The sequence below is a fragment of the Rhinoderma darwinii genome, chromosome 4 (assembly GCF_050947455.1).
Source record: "Rhinoderma darwinii isolate aRhiDar2 chromosome 4, aRhiDar2.hap1, whole genome shotgun sequence".
Classification (NCBI taxonomy): Eukaryota; Metazoa; Chordata; class Amphibia; order Anura; family Rhinodermatidae; genus Rhinoderma; species Rhinoderma darwinii.
The window spans coordinates 274,477,885-274,497,716 of NC_134690.1; the positions used below are offsets into that span (position 1 = coordinate 274,477,885).

Sequence of the window (19,832 nt, forward strand, 5' to 3'; positions counted from 1 at the left end):
CTTTTCTCTGGCTGCTACCGCTGCTCCACCACCTGCTATCCTTCCTGCCTGCCCTGGGTCTGCAATTTTCTTGCCCCTACCTCCTTGCTATGACAGGGATTCTAAGACCTGTAGAGGTTTCATTAACCAATGTTTGAACCAATTCAAGTTACGTGCTCATCTCTTCCCCTCTGATGAGGCCAAGGTCGCTTTTATTATTTCTCTCTTCTCTGGCAGAGCCCTGGCATGGGCGAACCACATCTTGGAGAAATGTTTCAAGATAAATACAGTAATTCATAGAGAGGAATCAGGTCAATGTTCTCTTTCATAGTCACATGCATTTTGTTCTGGTTTATGTGTATGTGTTACATCAGGAGTGACCATAAGATAAAAATTAAAGATATACATTTATATTATATATTTAGTAAGGAATACATCAGACAATCCAATTTCATCTTTCAGGTCATACAGTATCAAGCTTGTATTTATAAATCTCATTTATAAATAAATCTCAAAAGTATTTAACACGTATTTAATTTATTTTTCTATATTACGTTTGTGACAACAACAACAACAACAACAACAAAAATGGCTAAATATAAAAAAAAAAGTCTTACACGTAAAAAACGAAAACTGAAACCGAATGGGAACTTGACAGACCATTACAATTAAACATGTATCGGTAAGTCACTGACAGACAGCTACCTGTATTCACATTCATACAGGGAAAGCTGTCAATCATTGATTTGGGCCGTCCACTAGACTCCTAAGCGCAGAATGAGCAAAGGTTTAAATGAGTAAATTACAAGTTATACTGAATCTATTCATACTAAAATATACAATAACCTTTTCACATACTCCTGCTCTATGACATGCTGCTCGCAGATTTAACTGCATTTTTAACGTGACAGATTCCCTTTCAGGGGTTAATACTAACATCGCATGTGATCTAGGGCATTAAATGGGTTTATGGTTGCATCCCTGGTAGTCTAGGACAGTGAAGGTGTTAATACTAACATCCCTGGTGGTCTAGGACAGTGAAGGCCTTATGGCATACCGCACAACCATTCTGTTTTTCATAACAGTGAGGTCCTCTTTTTCTTTACATAGAGTCCCTGTGATTGACTAACTGGGATGATGCAGTGTCTGTGTCATCTACGAGAGACCCATGGAGAGTATAAGCAGGAGAGGGGGCGAGAGAGTAAGGATACTTGTTTAAAAACCCCTGAATAGTCTGCACAGGCTATATGTCTGCCCCTGGACACTGAATGTAAAATAAACTTATCAAGTATTTACAATTTTGTTCTCTATTCTATTTTACAGTTTTAGGCTCTGTTCACATCACATTTGTGGTACACGTTCAGGGTATACACCAGAAGAATCCACTGATGTACACGTAATGTTTAGTCCAACGTAAGAAGCTGTATGCCATAATGAAAAGTATACACCAACTGACTGCCCACAAGGATGTATAAGCACAGGCAAGATTTCATTTTCCCTGGAGTTACGCTTTAATTATTGAAGAGATACAATAAAAAGGAAGAGGCATATAAATCAATTTGCTACAGTGTAGTTGTCATTCTCTGTTGGCTGTAAAACACAAATGTACTTACATTCCAGTCTATTGTCAGAAAAAACGAATGACGCTTTATTTCTTCAACTCCATCGAGTCCTGCACCTGTGAAAAACGACATAATGTTGTTTATGTTGTCTCCTTACACGGCTCTTTTGAATATTTTCAGTGTCTATCTTTAAATGTTTTATGATATGCCATAAATGTCTGATAGATGCACTCGATACCCATTTCACCAGATGGGGCGGTTGCTGGCCGCAATTCTAGCCGGGGTCTGGTGAAGAGAAAATAGGTGCAGGTCCCAGAGCTAGGACCCACATCTATCAGACATTTATGGCATTCCATGTGGATATGCCATAAATGTATGAGTTAGGACTACCCCTTTAAAAATTGATGGTCTATCCTTAGGACCCCTACGGATCAGGAGAATAAAGGCGCTGCACTCCGTCTCCTCCAGGCACATATGGGTGTGGCTGTGCCTGGTACTGCAGCTCAGTCCCATTCACTTCTGAAATCAGCAGTATGAGACAAGAGTGTCCTGCTTCTGTTTTGTTGGCTCCTGTCTGCAGTATAGGCAGAGGCGTAGCTAGGTTCTCCTGCACCCGGGGCAAAGATTCAGATTGGCGCCCTCCCCAACTTATTTCCCAACATCTCCTTCTCCCTCGCCATGTTTGCTTTCTCTACGAATCAACGAGGTGTAATTGGTTTTCACAATTTTTTTTAATGTAACTCGAGTATAAAAGCATTTCTACATTTTACAAGCGATATAGTTCTATAATGTAATTAACATAAAACTAAATTTAAATAAAATAAATTAAAGAGGCCACACACAGCCCCCTGTAGATTGTGGCACACACATCCCCCTTGTAGATAGCGCCACACACAGCCCCTCTCTTGTAGATAGTGCCACACACATACCCCCTTGTAGATAGCGCACACACAGCCCCCCTTGTAAATAGTGCCACAGCCCCTCTTGTAAATAGTGCCACACAGCCCCCTTGTAAATAGCACCACACAGCCCCCTTGTAAATAGTGCCACACAGCCCCCCTTGTAAATAGTGCCATACAGCCCCCCTTGTAAATAGTGCCTCACACAGCCTGCTGCCCCTTTGTAAATAGTGCCACATTTCCCCCCCTCTTTTAAAAAGCTCCACATTCCCCACCTTTTAAATAGCGCCACACTCCCCCCCCCCCCTTATACTTAGCGCCACACTGTGAACAGAGCGGTGAGCGGTAGCCTACCGCTACCACTCTCCGCTCTGCCTGGTGTGACTTACCGGAGGAGCCGAGGAGGTCATGCGGCGCAAGCAGCGGCGGAGTTCCTACTGACTAGGGTTGGTGACAGCCAGGTCCGGCCTTAGCTTGGATGGCGCCCTGTGCGGGACTCTCTATTGCCGCCCCCTACACAAACCAAAAATTAACCACATATATGGACACGCTGGAACATATATACTGTACATACATAAAGACAGATATTTAGACATACAGGCAAATATACATACACACATTCTGGAATATATACATACAGGTAAATATAAAAACGTACAGGCACATATATACACACACACACACACACACACACACACACCAGCAGATAAATACACAGACCGGAACATATACAAATACATAAAAGGCACAAATATACAAGCACAAAGACACATTCACAAAAAGATCCATATATACGCACACAGGCACATATGTACACAGCACAGATAATGTAGTAGATGTTACCTGCAGTCCTATGTAACACCACAGATAACACAGTGACAGCTCTCTGATTACAGATAATGTGGTATATGTTGCCTGCAGTCCTATGTAAGACCACAGATAACACAGTGATAACTCTCTAAATACAGATGGTAGTGTTACCTGCAGTCCTATGTAACACCACAGATAACACAGTGATAACTCTCTAAATACAGATGGTAGTGTTACCTGCAGTCCTATGTAACACCACAGGTAACACACAGTGATAACTCTCTGAGTACAGTTAATGTAGTAGATGTAAGAGACAAACACATGCAGAGACACAGACACACACACACACACACACACCGACACACACCGACACACACACACACTGTAACATATACACATACTAAGACAGAGAAACACACTGTATACACACTACACACACATATACTCACAGACACTCACCATGTCTCCTTGCTGACAGGTAAGGACGGACTGTGGGCGGAGCTTCCTCTTCTGCTTGTCGGCTGTGTGTAACAGCAGAGCACAGAGTAGAGGCAGAGCTGGAAGGGAGCAGCACGTGAGTGGACCTGTCCCCTGACCTGAGTCATCTGACCTCATGTCACTGACTGAGGTCAGGTGACAGGTAAAGTGACCGGACTGGTCCACTCCCTGGCCGTCACAGACCCCAGTCAGAACGCCGCTGGGTAATTTCCTGGCTCTTCCTAAAGCTGCTGCAGGTGTCCGACATACGGGGCTCCTGTCAGCAGTGATCAGCTGCTCTTCGGCACCCCCCCTTCCCTACCAACTAGATGCGCCCGGGGCACATGCCCCACCTGCCCCCCCCCCTAGCTACGCCCCTGCCTAAAGCAATCCTATTCTGCTGTACTTGGCACATCAGTGCAGGGCTGTTCAGATATAAGCAGTAAGAGACTGAGCGTCCTGCTTTATTTCCTAATCTCCCATCTGCAGTACGGGAGCCGACACTGTAGGATCAGTTCTGGTTCCTATACCAGGGGCGTAGCTAGGGGGGGCAGGCGGGGCATGTGCCCCGGGCGCAACCCGGAGGATAGGGAAGGGGGGCGCCGAAGAGCAGCTGATCGCTGCTGACAGGCGCACCGTATGTGGGACACCTGCAGCAGCTTAGGAAGAGCCGGGACATTACGGCGTTCTGACTGGGGTCTGTGACGGCCAGGGAGTGGACCAGTCCAGTCACCTGACCTCACGTCAGTGACATGAAGTCAGATGACTCAGGTCAGGGGACAGGTCCACTCCCGTGCTGCAGCCTTCCAGCATCTGCCTCTACTCCAGGGGTCTCAAACTCGGCTGGGTAGGTGGGCCGCATATAGAAAAAATGGGAAGTTGACGGGCCGCATTACTTTCAAATTTGATACAATACAAAATTATTGTTAATCAATTAGTTATTTGAACTACTATAACACTATATTACTAGAATAATAATACTACATTACTATAATAATAGTGCTAGGTTTAAAATTTGAGATATTTCTCCACGTGCTTATTTAAACAATCCAGCTTTCCAGTTTAAGTGTCGCTAAATGCAGTCCGGCGGCTCAGTTAGCACACATGTCAAGATTGGGCAGCCCCTTTTTAGATAGTGCCGCAGTGCCCTCTGTGGATGCTGCCGCAGTGCCCTCTGTGGATGCTGCCGCAGTGCCCTCTGTGGATGCTGCCGCAGTGCCCTCTGTGGATGCTGCCGCAGTGCCCTCTGTAGATAATGCAACACACCCCTAGATAAGGCCACATTGCCCTCTGTAGATAAGGCCACAGCAGGGCCGCCATCAGGGGGGTATTAGGGGTACTGGTGTGAGGGGCCCGGCCAAACCTAATTGAAAGGGGGGCCCGGCAACTGTCGCGACATTCTTTTGGTAGGAAAAAACGGGCCCCTGCAATGGGGCTCGTTTTTTTCACCAACAGAATGTCGTGAGCTGCTGCTGCGGGTCGGGCCCCCTCCCCTCGTCATGGGGAGCCGTCAAACCGTCCGCGCGCGCACCCGATCGCGCGCAGAAGGAAACTCCCGCGCGTGCGAACTCGCGAGCGCGCACTCACGAAAGCCCGCACTCGAGACCGCCCGTGCGCGCACCCGCGAACGAAGCGCGCGCCCGCGAACGAAGCGCGCGCCCGTGAACGAAGCGCGCACCCGCGAACGAAGCGCGCGCAGCCGCGGACACACATGGACAAAACTTACCTGGAGCCTGGCTGGAGGTGAAGGACTGGACGTCTGGACCGAAGACCTCGCCTGGAAGACATCGCCGGAAGAGGACTGGAGTGGGAGCAGCTCTTCTGACAGTGAGTAAATTATCTCAAAGTGCTGATTATGTATGGCCCTGTTCACACAGTATTTTGCAGGCAAAAAAAAAATCTGACTCAAAATTCCTTAAAGAATTTTGAGGCAGATTTTGACCTGCCCACACTATCTTGCCGCGTTTTTTTGCTGCGTTTTCTGCCCGCGGCGATTGAGGACAGCAGACAAAAAACTCAGCGAAAAATGCATTTTCTGCCTCCCATTGATTTCGATGGGAGGTCAGAGGTGGAACCGCGGCAAGAAAGGACGTGCTGCTTTTTCTTTTTTCCGCGACTGGCTCCCATTGATTTCAGATTAAATCAATGGGAGGCGGTTTTGGAAGTTTTTTGGTGCTGATTCTGACGCAGTGTCCGAGTCAATATCAAGGCCCAAAAACTCTGTGAACTGGGCCTTATTGTTAGGGCTTATTCAGACGAACGTGTAATACGTCCGAGCAACGCGCGTGATTTTTACGCGCCTCGCACGGACCTATGTTAGTCTATGGGGCCGTGCAGACTGTCAGTGATTTTCACGCAGCGTGTGTCCGTGTGCGTAAAACTCACGGCATGTCCTATATTTGTGCATTGTTCGCGCATCACGCACCCATTGAAGTCAATGGGTGCGTGAAAATCACGCCCAGCACTTCCGCAGCAGTATAAACTATGAATGAAAACAGAAAAGCACCAAGTGCTACAAACATACAAACAGAGTGTCATAATGATGGCGGCTGCGTGAAAATCACGCAGCCACGCATCATACGCTGCTGACACACGGAGCTGTTATGGACCTTTTGCATGCGCAAAATGCCACGTTTTTTGCGCGTGCAAAAAGCACACGCTTGTGTAAATCCGGCCTTAGGGTAGGAACACACTAGGCATGAACATTGCGGATTTTATGCAACACATTTTATTGTGGAAAATCGGAGGCGTATTACAGTCGCAGCAGAGTGGATGAGATTTTAACAAATCTCATCCACACGCTGCAAAAATAATGGATCTGCAGTGTGGCTTTTGGCTTTTTAAGCCACAGCATGTCAATTTATTCTGTGGAATCGCTGCTCCTCTGTTGCGGAAATGCTGCGGTTCTGCCGCAAAAATCACAAATGAGAAAAAAAAAAGGTACTTTTTTAAATTGATAACGTTTAGACTTACCCCGGCCGTAGTTTAGGTGACGCGATCCTCTATTCTTAGTGCAGCCCCGCCTCCTGTCATGACGTTTCATCCCATGTGACTGCTGCAGCGGTCACATGATCTACAGTGTCATCCCAGGAGGCGGGGCTACGTTCAGAAGAGAGAGATGCGTCACCTAAACTACGGCCGGGGCAAGTCTAAACGTTTTTTTCCCTGCAGGATTCCCGCAGCAGACATGCCTCACGAAACCTGCGCCACTATTTGGTGCGGTTTTGCTGGCAAAATTCCCTGCGGCTACCGGGGCGGATAAGCTGTGTAGTTTTACTCAGCATATCCGCCTAGTGTGTCCCTTATGATGTCGCTCCTGGAGCTGCTGCCGGTCTCTAAATAGTGAAAAATGTAGGTATAGGGAGAGAGGAGGAAAGGTAGAGCATGGTGGACAATGTCGCCTTCAATTTTTTATTGATACCGACTAGTGTAGTAGGAGAAGGATTGTACTGTGCAATGTCCCCTTTATAGCCACATTGTGTGGTATTTTGATTAAATTATTGCACAGTGTGATTACAGCTTTAAACAAATTCCACTGGGTAGGGAGCTTGTTGGCCCTACTACTCAGGTGGAAATAAACGAGGTGGTGCTGCAAGGGTTATTTTTGTATCTGTAAGATACCTTGCATATGCACACTACAGGAGGTTGTGTTCAAACTCTATGAGCAACTGCCTGATCATTGACTACCTTTTAAGCGTTGCCGCTCCAAACTTTTGGTGAGTAGCAGCGCAAAAGGATTACAATTTTTGTGTCAAAGAACAGTTAATTAGTCTTCAGATTGTGTTGTATTTGTTCTGTTACCAGCGTTGCTGTTCCATTCCTGGCTCAAGCAGCAGCTCGGCCAGCAACGCGGACAGAAAGCAATCTATCTCAGTGAGCAGCTAGCTGGTCACCGAGTGCGTTTTGTGTTCTCAGCGTTGCCGCTGCGGTTCTTAATTATGCGGCAATGCAGAGAGACAAACTGCCTGTTGTGTTTTATTTAGTGTTCTCAGCGTTGCCGCTGCGATACACAATTCGGCGGCAATACAGAGACAGCAGCTTACGCTGTGTTTAGGCAAACAGACAGCCTGCCTGTTAGCAGTGAAAACTACTGGTTCGTGCAGTTGTAAGGATTGCTGTCTGTTTCAGAGTATTGGCTGTGACTGCCGCAGCGTCATGGGCACTCAGCAACACACTGGTCTCAAGTGTCGCCACTACGTCCGTTCCCTCCAGCTGTCTGGAGCGGACTTGAATTCGGCAGGATTAGTTAATTATTATTCATGGCTCCAATCTTGCCCTGTGTAATCTGTAATCTTTCCCTACTGTCAGGGTCGGTATGACCGGTCTCTAAATAGGCAGTTGGTCCAGTAGAATTTGGAATTATTTTTTTTTGTGAACCAGCTTAAAAAAAATACAAAACTTTTGTGTTAGGGCCTGTTCACATCACCGTTCGCTTCCGTTCCGGGGTTCCGTCTGAGGTTTCTGTCGGGTGAACCCCGCAACGGAAAGTGAAAGTGACAGCACAGCTTCCGTTTCAATCACCATTGATCTCAATGGTTACGGAAATATCGCTAATGGTTTCCGTTCGTCACCATTCCGGCTGGTTTTCGGACGGAATCAATAGCGCAGTCGACTGCGCTAATGGTGACGGAAACGGAAGCTGTGCTGTCACTTTGCACGGACGTATTACACGTTCGTCTGAATAAGCCCTAACAATAAGGCCCAGTTCACAGAGTTTTTGGGCCTTGATATTGACTCGGACACTGCGTCAGAATCAGCACCAAACAACTTCCAAAACCGCCTCCCATTGATTTAATCTGAAATCAATGGGAGCCAGTCGCGGAAAAAAGAAAAAGCAGCACGTCCTTTCTTGCCGCGGTTCTGCCTCTGAACTCCCATCGAAATCAATGGGAGGCAGAAAATGCATTTTTCGCTGCCTTTTCTGTCTGCTGTCCTCAATCGCCGCGGGCAAAAAACGCGGCAAGATAGTGTGGGCAGGTCAAAATCTGCCTCAAAATTCGGTGCGCGGTTCCAGGCGGGTGCGCGCGATCGGTCGCACGGGCGGCGGTGTTTGACGGCCCCCATGCTACCCAGGGCCGCTATCAGGGGGGTATTAGGGGTACTGATGTGAGAGGCCCGGCCAAACCTAATTGAAAGGGGGGCCCACAGCTCATGACATTCTTTTGGTGAAAAAAACGGGCCCCATTGCAGGGGCCTGTTTTTTTTCTACCAAAGGCAAGTCGCGGCAGTTGCCGGGCCCCCCTTTCAATTAGGTTTGGCCGGGCCTCTCACATCAGTACCCCTAATACCCCACCTGATGGCGGCCCTGGGTACCATGATATAGTGCTGGACGGAGTACCGTTAACAGGCGGTGCCACGGTAGGGGGGCCCAGAAAATTTAGCTGTAGGGGGACCTGAAATGGCGGCCCTGGGCCACAGTGCCCTATGTAGATAATGCAACACACCCCTAGATAAGGCCACAGTGCCCTCTGTAGATAAGGCCACAGTGCCCTCTGTAGATAAGGCCACAGTGCCCTCTGTAGATAAGGCCACAGTGCCCTCTGTAGATAAGGCCACAGTGCCCTCTGTAGATAAGGCCACAGTGCCCTCTGTAGATAAGGCCACAGTGCCCTCTGTAGATAATGCAACACACCCCTAGATACTGCCACACACCCACTTGTAGATAATGCCACAGTGCCCTCTGTAGAGGCTGCCACAGTGCCCTCTGTAGAGGCTGCCACAGTGCCCTCTGTAGAGGCTGCCACAGTGCCCTCTGTAGAGGCTGCCACAGTGCCCTCTGTACATTCTCCCACAGTGCCCTCTGTACATTCTCCCACAGTGCCCTCTGTACATTCTCCCACAGTGCCCTCTGTACATTCTCCCACAGTGCCCTCTGCAGATGCTGCCACAGTGATGTCAGGGGCTTGCCCAGAGCTGGAGTCCCGGAGCAGAGCCGCTTCTGGCACTCTGCCTGGGTTTCCAGCTCTGCTCCTGTCATCACTGTCCATATATGGACAGAGATGTCAGAGGCAACCCCAGAGCTGGAGTCCCAGGCAGAGCAGCTAGTAGGCTCTTCCTGGGACTCCAGCTGTGCTCCTGACATCACTGGGACTCCTGCTCTGGGGAAGTCCCTGATATCATTGTCGATGTATGGACAGCGATGTCAGAGGCTCCCCAGAGTCCCGGAGCAGAGCCGATAATAGCGCTCTGCCCGGGACTCCGCTCTGGGGAAGACCCTGACACACTGTCCATATATGGGCAGCGATGTCAGGGAAATTCCAAAGAGTCCCGAAGCAGAGCCTGTACTAGCGCTCTGCCCGGGACTCCAGCTCTGGGGAAGCCCCAGACATCGCTGTTCATATGTGGACAGCGATGTCAGGGAATTCCACAGAGTCCAGGAGCAGAGCCGACACCAGCGCTCTGCTCCGCTCTGGGCAAGACCCTGACACACTGTCCATATATGGGCAGCGATGTCAGGGAATTCCACAGAGTCCCGGAGCAGAGCCGACACCAGCGCTCTGCTCGGGACTCCGGCTCTGGGGAAGCCCCAGACATCGCTGTTCATATGTGGACAGCGATGTCAGGGAATTCCACAGAGTCCAGGAGCAGAGCCGACACCAGCGCTCTGCTCCGCTCTGGGCAAGACCCTGACACACTGTCCATATATGGGCAGCGATGTCAGGGAATTCCACAGAGTCCCGGAGCAGAGCCGACACCAGCGCTCTGCTCGGGACTCCGGCTCTGGGGAAGCCCCAGACATCGCTGTTCATATGTGGACAGCGATGTCAGGGAATTCCAGAGTTTAGGAGCAGAGCCGATACTAGCGGCTCTGTGTCCCGCGGGCCGCAGATGACAGCCCCAGGGGCCGCATGCCGCAGAGTCTACTCTGTGCTCTGTGCTCTGCCGAGAAGCAGAGAGGAAGCTCCGCCCACAGCCCGTCCTGACCTGTCAGCAAGGAGACATGGTGAGTGTCTGTGTGTGTATATATATATAATATTGTGTGCGTATGTGTGTGTGTGTGTGTGTATGTATGTGTGTGTGTATATATGTGTGTGTGTATGTGTATATGTTACAGTGTGTGTGTAGTGTGTAATGTGTGTCTCTGTGTTTGTATGTGTATATGTTACAGTGTGTGTGTGTGTGTATGTGTATGTGTGTATGTCTCTCTGTCTGTCTGTGTCTCTGCATGTGTTTGTCTCTTACATCTACTACATTATCTGTACACAGAGAGTTATCACTGTGTTATCTGTGGTGTTACATAGAACTGCAGGGAACATCTACTACATTATCTGTACTGTGTGCTAAATTACAATCTCAGCTCTGCTACACAGTACAGATAATGTAGCAGATGTTACCTGCAGTCCTATGTAACACCACAGATAACACAGTGATATCTCTCTGAGTACAGATAATGTAGTAGTGTTACCTGCAGTCCTATGTAACACCACAGATAACACAGTGATAACTCTCTAAATACAGATAGTAGTGTTACCTGCAGTCCTATGTAACACCACAGATGGCACAGTGATAACTCTGATTACAGATAATGTAGTAGCTGTTGCCTGCAGTCCTATGTAACACCACAGATAACACATTGTGCTAAATTACAATCTCAGCTCTGCTACAATGTGTTATCTGTGGTGTTACATAGGACTGCAGGCAACAGCTGCTACATTATCTGTACTCAGAGAGTTATCACTGTGTTATCTGTGGTGTTACATAGGACTGCAGGTAACATCTACATTATCTGTGCTGTGTACATATGTGCCTGTGTGCATATATATGGGTCTGTTTGTGAATGTGTCTTTGTGCTTCTATATTTGTGCCTTTTATGTACTTGTATATGTCCCTGTCTGTGTATTTATCTGCCGGTGTGTGTGTGTGTGTGTGTGTGTGTGTGTGTGTGTGTGTGTGTGTGTGTGTGTGTTTGTACGTCTATATATTTACCTGTATGTATATATTCCACAATGTGTGTATGGATATTTGCCTGTATGTCTAAATATCTGTCTTTATGTATGAACAGTATATATGTTCCAACGTGTCCATATATGTGGTTCATTTTTGGTTTGTGTAGGGGGCGGCAATAGAGAGTCCTGCGCAGGGCGCCATCCAACCTAAGGCCGGCCCTGGCTGTCACCAACCCTCGTCAGAAGAAACTCCGCTGCTGCCTGCGCCGAATGACCTCCTCGGCTCCTCCGGTAAGTCACACCAGGCAGAGCGGAGAGTGGTAGCGGTAGGCTACCGCTCACCGCTCTGTTTACAGCGTGGCGCTAAGTACAAGGGGGGGAATGTGGCACTATTTACAAGGGGGGGAAGCGGGCTGTGTGTGGCACTATCTACAAGGGGGGCTGTGTGGCACTATCTGCAAGGGGGGCTGTGTGGCACTATTTGCAAGGGGGGCTGTGTGGCACTATTTGCAAGGGGGTCTGTGTGGCACTATTTGCAAGGAGGGCTGTGTGGCACTATTTACAAGGGGGGCTGTGTGGCACTATTTACAAGGGGGGCTGTGTGGCACTATTTACAAGGGGGGCTGTGTGTGGCACTATCTACTGGGGGCTGTGTGTGGCACTATCTACTGGGGGCTGTGTGTGGCACTATCTACAGGGGGCTGTGTGTGGCACTATCTACAAGAGAGGAGCTGTGTGCCACTATCTACAGGCAGCTGTGTGTGACATTATCTACAGGGGGCTGTGTGTGGCCTCTTTAATATATTTTCTTTTAATTTATTTTTATGTTAATTACATTATAGAACTATATCGCTTGTAAAATGTAGAAATGCTTTTATACTCGAGTTACATTAAAAAAATTGTGAACAAAAAAATTACATCTCATCGATTGGTAGGGAAAGAAAACATGGCGAAAGGGAAGGAGATGTCGGGAAATAAGTTGGGGGGGGGGCGCCAATCGGAATCTTTGCCCCGTGTGCAGGAGAACCTAGCTACGCCTCTGAGTTATCTATTTATGCATACATGTCCCGGAGGAATAAAAGAGGACCAGTGCAGAGCTCTAATGAAAGGTGTTCTAGAATTGATATTTTATGGGGAATGAAAATAATTACTAAAACAGACTTGTTAGGAGAACTCTGACAGGTCCTCTTTAGGATGAGAGGACAGGCACTGTAAATAGGAAGAAAAGGCTATTCTTACCTCCCGGTGTATGGCGAAAAAACATGTAGTACCCAGTGTCTAAATAGTTACATAGTATATATGGTTGAAAAAAGACATATGTCCATCAATTTCAACCAAGGAATAGGAGAGAGAAGCTACATATAGAACTTTGTTTCAACCCTATTGATCCAGAGAAAGGGTTTAAAAAAAAAAAAGGTAATAAATATAAATATTGCCGATAAGGCAATAACCAATCTTCCCTAAAAAGGAAACGTTCCCTCCTAATACCAAGTGTTCAAACAAGAATTCTATACGTTGACATAGAAGTTGATATTTTTTTTGTTCCAAGAAATTATCTGTCTACAGTACATCGTGTTAGACTTTCAACCAGCTAGAAAAACACACATGAACTGTTGATTAAAACTGTAATGACAGGGATAGGGAAACAGACAAGTGAGCCCTAATCTACCCGCCACTCAGTCCCTGCCTACTTGCAACGACCCGCCCTAGGCAACGAGGTACAACTGGGCGACGGTCCCTACACTCAATAAGTGCACGACAGACAACAGACAAGGAAACACAGAACAAAGGGAAACGGGGCAGTTGCCCACGGCAACACCATGAGCAACAAGAGTAGTAAACGAGCCGAGTCAAACCAGGAGAGTACGAGGTGCCAAATGTAGAGCAGGAGAGTAGTGAGCAAGCCGAGTAAAACCAGGAGTATACAAGGTACCAAACGCAGAGCAGAAGAGTAGTCAGTAAGCCAGGGTAAATACGAAGCAGGGACAAGTAGTTCAAGGAGCTGCAGCAGGGCCAGGAAACTAACAGAGAAGAATCACAAGCAAGGAGGAACAGGAAAGGCAGGTATAAATAGACAGAGGGCGGAAGCTAGCTCCGTCTGGCCAGGCTGTGATAGGCTCTCCCACTCCTAAGCCTGCCATCCTGAGTGGTGGAAGATGGAGTCAGTCTCACAGACATAGAAGCAGGTGCAGACTGATTACCTATGGGCGTACACACAGAAGTTGTGCCTGGCAGATCCTTAACAAAAACATTATAAAATTTATTAATTGTTTGTTTGTTTGTTTGTTTGTTTGTGTGCTTGTTTATATATATTTATATACATACCCAACCTGTTAATCGGATTTCTTTTAAAAAGAGCACGAAGTAGGCATTGGGCATCACAACTTAAAAACTGAGGCATTCCAAGTTTGGCTCTGAAAACATATATTTTAAAAGTTTAAAATATCAAATCCCATACAAAATTGACATAATACTAAATTAACGTAATAATAGTAAAGGGGTTTTCCAGCCAATAAAAATGAATGGCCTATACTCATGATAGTACATCAATAGCTAATGGTTCGGTCAGGGTCCGACTCTCGGGATCCCTAACATTCAGCTGTTTTGAAAGGGCCGCTGCGCTCGTACGAGCTCTGCTTCCCCTTCATTTCTACTTGTTTACTGTGAATCTTTGACACACATGTAGCGGCGATTCACAGTATTACAGCTTTTTCTCTCATTCACTTCAATGGGAGAAGGCTGAAATACCTGTGTATCACTGCTAAATGCGGCTAAAAGCTATTGATGGCCTATCCTGAGGATAGGCCATCAATTTTAATTGGCTGGAAAACCCCTTTAAAGTTAAAATAAAACAAAACAAATAATTTTATTATTATGCTTTTTTAAAGTAAGAAAATAAGAAAGGGAAAGCACAGTACAGTGCTGTGTCACTTATAGAAAAAAACAGACAAAAAGGCAGTTTTTATTTTGTCTGTGATTTCTGTCTGTTTTTACATCAGTTTATCATCAAGAAACGATTTGTGAAAGGTCAAAAAAAATAAAAGTTTATGTAGTTGATCACAGCCGTCACAGTTTCCACTTGTGAAAATGAATTAACAGCAAGCGTGTTGCTGACTGTGAAAACACCTACTGTCTCTCCAAAGAGTGGAGAATAAGATATGACTTGCAGACTAAGTAAAGTGGAATGTTGTAGAGTTTAAACAAGTTTTAGGAACACAATAGAAAGTTTTATAAAAACAGTCAATAGAACTACTACTGTAAATAAAAGTCACCGTATTAGGCCCCCTGCACACAGCCGTGCCCGTAATCATGCTCCGTGATTAAGGGCACGGCCGGCCGCTGACAGCCACCCGCATTTGCGGGCCTTGCTCCCATATAAAGTATGGGAGCACGGTCCGTAAAAAGCAAAAAATAGGAGATGTCCTATCTTTTGCGGAGCCTTTCTACGGCACGGACACCTTCCCGTAAATATATGGGAAGGTGTACGTGGGCAATAGAAATGAATAGGTCTGTAATTACGATCCGTAATTACGGATGAATATTACGGTCGTGTGCATGTGGCCTTACAGATACAACTTTTCTAAGTTACATTTGTAAATTCTTAAAAAAAAAAAATCACAAAAACTTTTTAGGCAGTTGTAGATGTAGTGCAGCCAGAAATGCACTCTTTTTACCTGAAAACTTTGTGTCTTTTCACTCCCCCCTGCTGGTTTCTCTAAATGTCCATTTTCTCTCTCTCTATACTTTGTGGGTTGATTATTCCAGGCCTAATTTAACAGCTGAACTCTGTGCTCTGGGCCAATTAGAAATCTCATCCTATTACTCATCCCTGTCTCCTCCTCATGCCATTTCACAAAAAAAACAACTGTGAGAAACTGCAGCCACATGCCCCTTACCCCTCCTCCCTGTCTTCTATTTAATATTTTACACTGGATGTATTTTTGGGTGACTGAGGATAATTCTAAAAAATCTGCAGACAAGGAAAGAAGAATTAGAGGCTGTCTGAAGATGAGGAAAATGTTACTTCCCCTAATAAAATATATTACAAATGTTTATATATTTACACGTACTATTGATTTATGCAAAAAAAAAAAAGGGCTTTAACGCAATGACCTGATTAGTTTGTTAATCACCACTAATGATTAAATTCCAATTTAAAAAAAAGACAACTGGTAAGAAATTATAGGTGCGTTCTACCATAGTATTCATTGTGTAGGGAGACATCCAAAAGGACCTCAATCCTTAAGTTCTCCATATCGTCATCAGTCCCAGAGGTTGGACCTCTGTATGATGTATGTATGATTGGTGGAATCATACATGTTTTTACATATTCTATAAATATGTCATTATAAATGTGATATATATAACAAGTTTAATATCCCTTTAAGGGCAAAGCCACACGTGGCGGAATTGCTCTTGAATTCCGCTGCGGACACTCCACAGCGTTAATCCGCAGCGGAGCCATTTCTCCATTGACTTCCACTTCTATTTAGCATAGGCTGCGGAGCGGAATTTGGTGTCCGCAGCATGCAATGGCTGTTGCGGAGTTGTGGCGGACTGGTTGCGGACTCATGGCGGAATTTCTCCATTGACTTCAATGGAGATTCTAAATTCCGCAATGAAGTCCGCAGCTGTCATGCACATGTTTTGTGTGCTGCGGATGCGTCTTGCTTTTTTGACATGACATTTCTTCAGTCTGGCTGGACCTATGTATTTCTAGGTCTACAGCCAGACTGAGGAAGTCAATGGGGCTCCCGTAATTACGGGAGCGTTGCTAGGCGACGTCAGTAAATAGTCACTGTCCAGGGTGCTGAAAGAGTTAAGCGATCGGCAGTAACTGTTTCTGCACCCTGGACAGTGACTACCGATCCCAATATACAGCAACCTGTAAAAAAAAATAGAAGTTCATACTTACCGAGAACTCCCTGCTTCTGTCTCCAGTCCGGCTTCCCAGGATGACGTTTCAGTCTAAGTGACGGCTGCAGCCAATCACAGGCTGCAGCGGTCACATGGACTGCCGCGTCATCCAGGGAGGTCGGGCTGGATGCCGAAAGAGGGACGCGTCACCAAGACAATGGCCGGTAAGTATGAAATTCGTTTACTTTCACTAGGGAAAGTGCTGTCCCTTCTCTCTATCCTGCACTGATAGAGAGAAGGGAAGCACTTTTACCACAGTCCGCAGCAGCTAGTCCGCATCAATTTACTGCACATTTTGGGCAGATCCGCCGCAGAATCTGCAACGCAGATTCTGTGCGGCATTGATGCGGACAGTTGCGGAGGAAATCCGCCACGTGTGGGCATGCCCTAAGACTTCTACAGATTAAACAATGATGATTCATATAACTTAACTGCCAATGAATACAATCCCTAAGTTGAATACTTCAATAGGTTGAACCAATATTTCTATGAGAGCAACATTTTTCTTAACTCGACTGCTTACTTTAAAATTAGTGCCATGGTCTCCTTTCTATCTTTTCCTTGAAATGGTAAGGTTCCAGTTAGCATTTCAAACTGGAATAAAAACACATTACAGAGACATCAATATAGTAAAAGAATAAAACTATAACAATTACTTGCCTGAAAGCTTCTATTAGATTCAATAAACACTCAATATTGAAATTGCAACACCAAGATGGAAAAGTTTTGGAATTGTGAAAATCACAGGATCGATAGACTTGTTAATGATATGTAAACTATAAAAAAACGAAAACCAAATATTCCGAACATCTTAATTTATTCAGTATCGGGTATGCGTTTCACGCGCAGAAATACACACACTTACACGTCTTGGCATGCTATCAATGGGGTTATTAATGGTTGTCTGAGGAATGTTATGCCACGCTGAATGTACTTGGGCACGCAAATCATCAAGATTAACTGCTGGCAGCTCCCTTTGCAATTGCTGACCAATGATGTCCCAGATGTGTTTAATGGGAGACAAGTCCAGAAACGCTGCAGGCCATGGTGGCCTACGCAGACTGCTCAAAGTAGCACAAGCAACATGCGGCCTGACGTTGTCCTGTTGAAAAACGGCTTTTGGGACATTCTGGAGAAACGGCAGTACTGCTACCCAATCAATGTAACGCCGAGCTGTTAGTGTACCTGAAATGAAGACTAGATGGATCCGGCTACCATACATTATGCCACCCCACACCATAATCCCAAAGTAGGACTGGTGTGACTTTCCCTTGTGAAGGCCTCCTCATGGCGTTGCCCATGTGGTCTCTAGACCAATCTTGGCCATCATTGCATCTGAGACAAAAGCGTGACTCATCGCTGAAGAGGATAGACCTCCATTCCAGCCTCCATTTCCGTCTTTCTGTGCACTATGATAGCCTTTGGTGTTGTGTGGTCAATGGAACACCTGTAGCTGGACGTCTGTCTCATAGCCCAATGTCGTTTTAACGCCTTCTGATTGTGTTGACACTGATTCTCGCCCTAGGCTTGGAATGTGACCTCCAATTTCACTTGCAGTAAAGAATGGATCACTACTTGCCATTTTTCCTATCAGACGATCCGTCCGTGCAGAGTTTCGCCTCCGCGCACCACTTGCGGTCATTCCCGTTCATTGTTGCTCTCCCAACCACCAGGACATGCCACGTTGAACAGTTCTGACATCTTGACCTAGGCGCATAGCGATCTGCCGGAGTGATAAACCAAGGTCTCTCATTTCAAATATTCTGTCCCCCTCAGTTTGCAACAAGTGGCGATAACTGGCACATCGACAAACAGGAGGCATCGCACACACATCATCCCACACCACTTGATCCGATTTTTATGGCCTCGTGGCTAAAAAACTTTGCTTTCAATCAGGTTTTTATGCCCTTCCCACGTGCCGCAGATTGGGGCTAGGTGCTTGAAAATGTGATAACTTGCAAATCTTAGTGAAGCCCACTACTTCCTCGATTTGCATAACCTTACAGCTTGCCCTACTTGGTGTTGCAATTTCAATTTTGAGGAGTGTAAGTCACACAGAAAGATTCCTTTACTGAATACTGCAGCTCTTTAAAGTACACGACAGATCTGATCCATTGAAAAACAGTTTGCACCTGTGTCAGTACGGATTAATTCACACTGCATTTAGGGTTTACATTTTAAACCATCGCACTGAATACATGGCCAGATGTTTGCAAATGTATGCTTATACAGTTGCATGTGCCTGCCATTGACTGCCATTAAAAAAAAAAGTTTTATTTTAGAAAGCGCAGTCTTTTAATCACAGTTGGGGCTGTGACATCTAGGGGTATATTGTTGCATAAGGCAATTGTGGTGGGGGTAGTGTGAATTTAGCCTTCGAGAGGAGTAGGACGGATTTTTTTTTTTAGCATCTGGAAGTAAAGAATGAAGGTTTACATTCAAAGACTACAAGCAATGATTTTGAAAATGGGGAGGAATTAATAAGAATATTTTAGAAAGTTGTAGAACCCCTTTAGGTTTTTAACTTTCTCTTTTAAAATAAAACGTATCTTAACATCATTTATTTTTGCTAATAAAAAATAATGTCTTCGTCTTCGTGAGAAAATTCCTTTTAGAGCAGAAGCCTCATTGTAGCAGCTCCCCTAACCCCCAACAATCAGCTGTTTTTGCCAGGGGAAGCTGCGCTTTGCTATACCTTTCCCCTGCAGCATAATGTAGCATTGTATGCTGTCCATGTAATGCATGGACGCATTGAGTGCCAGAGCAGGAGACACTCTGTAAAAGCACCACTCTGTTCTTACCCAGGGGGACCACCTCTATGACATTGATATGCCCTAACAGAGCATAGGACGGGGTCCAGCGACAATAAGGCATATGGACAGGGGTTGTTTTCATGAGTCAATCCCTTTACGACTGGCTTTATTTCAAATCGCACGTTGTTGTTTTTACATGCAATGCATCATGATATATTGTATAGATTTTTCACAAAATATTTAATGAGCAACACAGACTCTTTTCCTGAATTTGTCTTCTCTTTCATTTTAGAAAGTTCTGACAGAACTTAGATAAAGAAAATGAACTCATTGCAGTCACCTATCACATGCGTGCATTGTATCGAACTGTATCAGAAGGATAAGAAATGCAGCATTGAAGAAAGTCTGAACAAAGCGGGGACCATCATTTGTTAGCAATGTGATGACTAGCGGCTGAATACTGCAATTCACTGAACAATCTTCCTTTCTTCTTTACTGACATTTGACGCATTTCAAAGTAAGCTAATTTTACTCATAGGCTCCATTAGT

General features: G+C 45.9%; 1 protein-coding gene across 3 annotated transcripts in view; it reads right to left on the reverse strand.

Annotated features, from left to right (window-relative positions):
• LOC142761124 (ribosomal protein S6 kinase alpha-2) overlaps positions 1-19,832 on the reverse strand; it is a 372,393-nt gene that overhangs the window by 141,436 nt on the left and 211,125 nt on the right. For all 3 annotated transcript variants that reach the window (XM_075864316.1, XM_075864315.1, XM_075864314.1), the window contains 3 exons: positions 17,054-17,124; positions 13,939-14,027; positions 1,593-1,657 (listed from right to left, as the gene is read on the reverse strand). In XM_075864316.1, coding sequence (XP_075720431.1) covers positions 1,593-1,657; positions 13,939-14,027; positions 17,054-17,124 — 225 coding nt within the window. The remainder of the gene's footprint in view (positions 1-1,592; positions 1,658-13,938; positions 14,028-17,053; positions 17,125-19,832) is intronic.